The sequence below is a fragment of the Malurus melanocephalus genome, unplaced genomic scaffold (genome assembly GCF_030028575.1).
Source record: "Malurus melanocephalus ecotype Western Australia unplaced genomic scaffold, MMel_1.1 scaffold_1162, whole genome shotgun sequence".
Lineage (NCBI taxonomy): Eukaryota > Metazoa > Chordata > Aves > Passeriformes > Maluridae > Malurus > Malurus melanocephalus.
This window is the reverse complement of record NW_026624394.1, coordinates 28,039-32,284: the sequence shown is the minus strand read 5'-3', so window position 1 is coordinate 32,284 and position 4,246 is coordinate 28,039. Positions and strand designations below refer to the sequence as shown.

The following is a 4,246-nucleotide window of genomic DNA, read 5'->3' as shown; positions in this document are numbered from 1 at the left end:
GAAAAGGAACCAAAATTTTGGGGAGAGGGAAACTGATGGTTGAACTGGAATTGGGGAGGAGTAAATCGGTGGGAATAAAATAGGGGGGAGGGGAGTAAAATGAGGGACCTAAAAGTGAGGGGGGGAACTGAAATTGGGGGATGTGGGGGTGGGGAGAAGGGTTTGGGTATTGCACCTTTGGGGTGGGGAGCGGATTTGGGGATGGAGCCCGAGGGTGTGGTGGGGGAGGGGCGCTGGCATTCTGAGGGGGTTCCTGGGGTGTCCCCCGGGCGGGACTGGCAGCCCTGGAYTCCCACAGAGGCTTTGGGAGATTCTGGGGTGCCCCTGAGATTTGGGGGATCCAGATCCCACTGTGGGAGTTTAGGGTAAACTCCCCCCGTTTGTGGTTACCCCAGGCCCCGCCGCAGAGTCAGATGGCCCCTCCCCCAGTGACACCCCAAGGCTGAGGGACCCCAGTAGTGGCATTTTGGGTGGCATCACCCCACGTTTTGGGGGGAGTCCCCAGTTTGGTACCACTCCCCCCGTTTGGTTTCCCAGGGATATTGGGGTGCCCCCAGCACCCATTTTGGGGGGGCTTGCCCCCCACCCCCCAGGTTTGGGGACATCAGGTTTATGGGGCCCCGAGTTTGTTTGTTCTCCTCTTTTCCCCAGTGCCATACTGGGGCCCCACCCCCACCCCCCAGAGCTTCTATTTTTGACACTGGAACCGCCCCCCGAAATGGGGGCGCGGCCCCTTTAAGAGCCCTGCCCTCACCCCCGTAGAGATTTAAGCGACCCCTTTAAGGCGGATCGGGGGCGTGGCTCCCTTTTAAGCCCCGCCCTGTTAATCAGGCCACGCCTACGTGCTAATCCCACCCGCTTTGCGTTTCTCAGGCCACGCCCCCTCTTTATGAGGGGGCGTGGTCTGAGCCGCTTATGCCACGCCCACCCCTGCGCTGCCTTCAGGGAAATTCGCGCTGAAGCCATAGCCCCGCCCCTCCCCTTGGCCCCGCCCCCCTCGGCAGAATTAAAGAGACCGCGAGGAATTATTTTTGTTAAAGTAATAAAAGTTTTAAGGAGAAAAATAAAACRTTTTGTGGTCCTTGAGAAAGGGATTGGGGGGGAACCCAGGCATCCGAAGGGACCTTCCCAGACKCCTGAAYCCCCCCCAAATTTGAGGGAGGGTCYCACCCTCACCTCCCCCCCCCAAACACCTTCTCCAGCAGCCGCCGAGGGGGCGCGGCCGGGGGGGGCTGAGCTTTGCGCTTCCAAATCTCCTCCTCCGTCGGTCTTTGGGTGAAGCCCCAGGTCGGGAGAGGGGCGTCGGGGTCTCTGGAGGTTTTGGGGGGGTCTTTGTCGGCTTTGGAGACGCGGCGGGCGTAGAACCCCCCCTCGCGCTTGGCCTGGGCCACCTCGGCCCGCAGGCGCTGGGCCCGGACCTGCCGCTCGTAGCTGAGCCGCTCGCTCAGGTGGGGCCACCGGAACCCGGGCAGGTACTGGGGGGAGAGGRGAGGGGTCAGGGGACCCCCAAACAGCCTCACACAACCCCTCCCATAACGTTTTGGGGTGCTCAAACCTCCCCTCACCTGTTGATCCAGGTGTGCAGGAAGGGTCCCCCAGCATAGCTCAGCCCCACCCCTCTGTGCCCTGAAGGGGACCCCAGTGTCACAAACCCCCTGGAACCCTAAACCCAGGAACCCCCAACGGGTTACAACCATCCAGGACCCCCCCAGAAGGGACCCCCAGCACCCACCCCCCAACAGGGACTCAGGGCTACCCCAACCCCCCACCCATAAAGGATCCCAGCTTTCCAGGAACCCACAGGTGTCCCCCCCTAGGGCATCCAAGGGTCTGGAACCCCATAAAGAGGGACTCAAGGCACTCCCAACCCCCCTAAAATGGTTCTGAATAATCCAGGAGCCTCTCAGGTCCCCCCCCGAAGGGACCACAGTACCCAGACCCCTCCCCAGAACCCCCCTGAGCCCCCCAGCGCCCCTCACCTTGATGCTCCAGCAGTGATGGCGGAAGGGGCTGCGGGGCCGGGGGGCCATGGGGGCCCCGTGCAGGATTTTGGCCGCGCGTTTGGCCGCCCGCTTGTCCCGGAATTCCACCCAGCCCTCGGCGAAGGCCACGGCCGGGGGCCCTCCCGGGCGCTGCCGCCGCCGCCGCACGGACCCTCCTGCGGGAGCGGGGATGGGGGCGGTGAGAAACGGGGGCTGAGACCCCCACCCAGGGGTGCTGAACCCCCCCTCAGTTCTGTACCTGCTCTATGGGGACACCCTGATCGCCCCCAGCCCCCCTCCAGAACCCCGTGGCCCCCTCAATGGGTACCTGAACCGCCCCTCCCCCCCGATATCACCCCCACCAGGGTGTCCTGACCCCCCCCATCCATTCCTGGTCTTAGAGGGGCTCTGTGGGACACCCTGATCACCCCAGGGACCCCTTGACACCCCGCTGCTGGGAAGACACTCCCCAACTGCCCCAAAAACCCCTGATCCACCCTCCAGGACCCCCGGACTCACCGCGGGGCTGAAAGAAGACCCTCCCCAGCTCCCCGTGCGGCCGCAGCAGCGCCCGGGCCTGGCGGGGGCCGAAGCCCGGGGGGAGGAAGGACAAATACAGGACCCCCGGTACCACAGGCTTTGGGGGGGGGTCGGAGGGGGTCTCGGCTGCGGGGGAGGCGGGAGCGCAGCCCTCGGGACCCTCCTCNGAGGACCCAAGCCCCCCCCAATCCCTCTAAAATGGTTCATAATCATCCAACCGCTGAGGTCCCCATCACAAGGGCCACAGTTACCCAAACCCCTCCCCAGAACCCCCCTGAGACCCCCAGCGCCCCTCACTTTGATGCTCCAGCAGTGATGGCGGAAGGGGCTGCGCGGCCGGGGGGCCATGGGGGCCCCGTGCAGGATTTTGGCCGCGCGTTTGGCCGCCCGCTTGTCCCGGAATTCCACCCAGCCCTCGGCGAAGGCCACGGCCGGGGGCCCTCCCGGGCGCTGCCGCCGCCGCCGCACGGACCCTCCTGCGGGAGCGGGGATGGGGGCGGTGAGAAACGGGGGCTGAGACCCCCACCCAGGGGTGCTGAACCCCCCCTCAGTTCTGTACCTGCTCTATGGGGACACCCTGATCGCCCCCAGCCCCCCTCCAGAACCCCGTGGCCCCCTCAATGGGTACCTGAACCGCCCCTCCCCCCCGATATCACCCCCACCAGGGTGTCCTGACCCCCCCCATCCATTCCTGGTCTTAGAGGGGCTCTGTGGGACACCCTGATCACCCCAGGGACCCCTTGACACCCCGCTGCTGGGAAGACACTCCCCAACTGCCCCAAAAACCCCTGATCCACCCTCCAGGACCCCCGGACTCACCGCGGGGCTGAAAGAAGACCCTCCCCAGCTCCCCGTGCGGCCGCAGCAGCGCCCGGGCCTGGCGGGGGCCGAAGCCCGGGGGGAGGAAGGACAAATACAGGACCCCCGGTACCACAGGCTTTGGGGGGGGGTCGGAGGGGGTCTCGGCTGCGGGGGAGGCGGGAGCGCAGCCCTCGGGACCCTCCTCCTCTTCCTTCTCCTCTTCTTCCTCCTCTTCCTCCTCTGCCTCCTCCTCCTCTTCTTCTTCTTCTTCCTCTTCTTCATCCCCCTCCTGTTCTTCCTCCTCCTCCTCCTCCTCCTTGCCCTTCCTGTGCGGGTCCCGCTCGGCCCCGGCCATGGCCCCTGCGAAGGGAAGGAGTGAGTTACAGTGGRGCGACCGCTCCCAGGGCCCCCCAACCCTTTCCAGGGTCTGTCGCACCCCCGACTTCACCCGGGGACCCCCAAAGGGTCCCTCCCGAGCCCCCCGAACYCCCCCGTGCCCGTACTTTGACAACGCCACCGGCGGCTGTTGTAAAACACCAGCGGAACCGTAAAGCACCGCCGGGAGGCGAGGGGATTTTCCCGAAAAAGCCGTAAAGCGCTCTAGAGGCGGGGCCTAGCCTACAGGGGCGGTGCTATGATGAGGGGGCGTGGTTAGCGCGCATCTGGGCGGRGTTACATGCGGAGGGGGCGTGGTTGCTGCTGGGGGCGGGGCCTCGCGGCGGCGGGAAGCGCGCGCCGCGGTTTGGGCGGGAGCAGCTGAGGCGGTGTTTCGGCGGGAACGGTCCCGTCCCTTCTGGGACCCGTCGAACTCCCCCAGTGTCACCCCCCAGCACCCTCCGGGGTTCCCTGACCCCCCCAGAACCCACTGACCCCTCCCCGGGATCCATCAAAGCCCCCCGGGCCCACTGACCCCCTCCCGAGGC

At 66.1% G+C, this 4,246-nt stretch overlaps 1 protein-coding gene across 1 annotated transcript; it reads right to left on the bottom strand.

Moving 5' to 3' along the window:
• Nucleotides 1-907: 907 nt before the first annotated feature.
• LOC130586456 (activator of basal transcription 1-like) lies at nt 908-3,914 on the bottom strand. Its single transcript, XM_057387249.1, has 4 exons — nt 3,827-3,914; nt 3,342-3,683; nt 2,820-2,998; nt 908-1,475 (listed from the first exon to the last, which is right to left on the bottom strand). The coding sequence occupies exons 2-4, from the start codon at nt 3,676-3,678 to the stop codon at nt 1,173-1,175; spliced, it is 819 nt and encodes a 272-aa protein (XP_057243232.1). The 5' UTR covers nt 3,679-3,683; nt 3,827-3,914; the 3' UTR covers nt 908-1,172.
• Between the last annotated feature and the right edge of the window lie 332 nt (nt 3,915-4,246).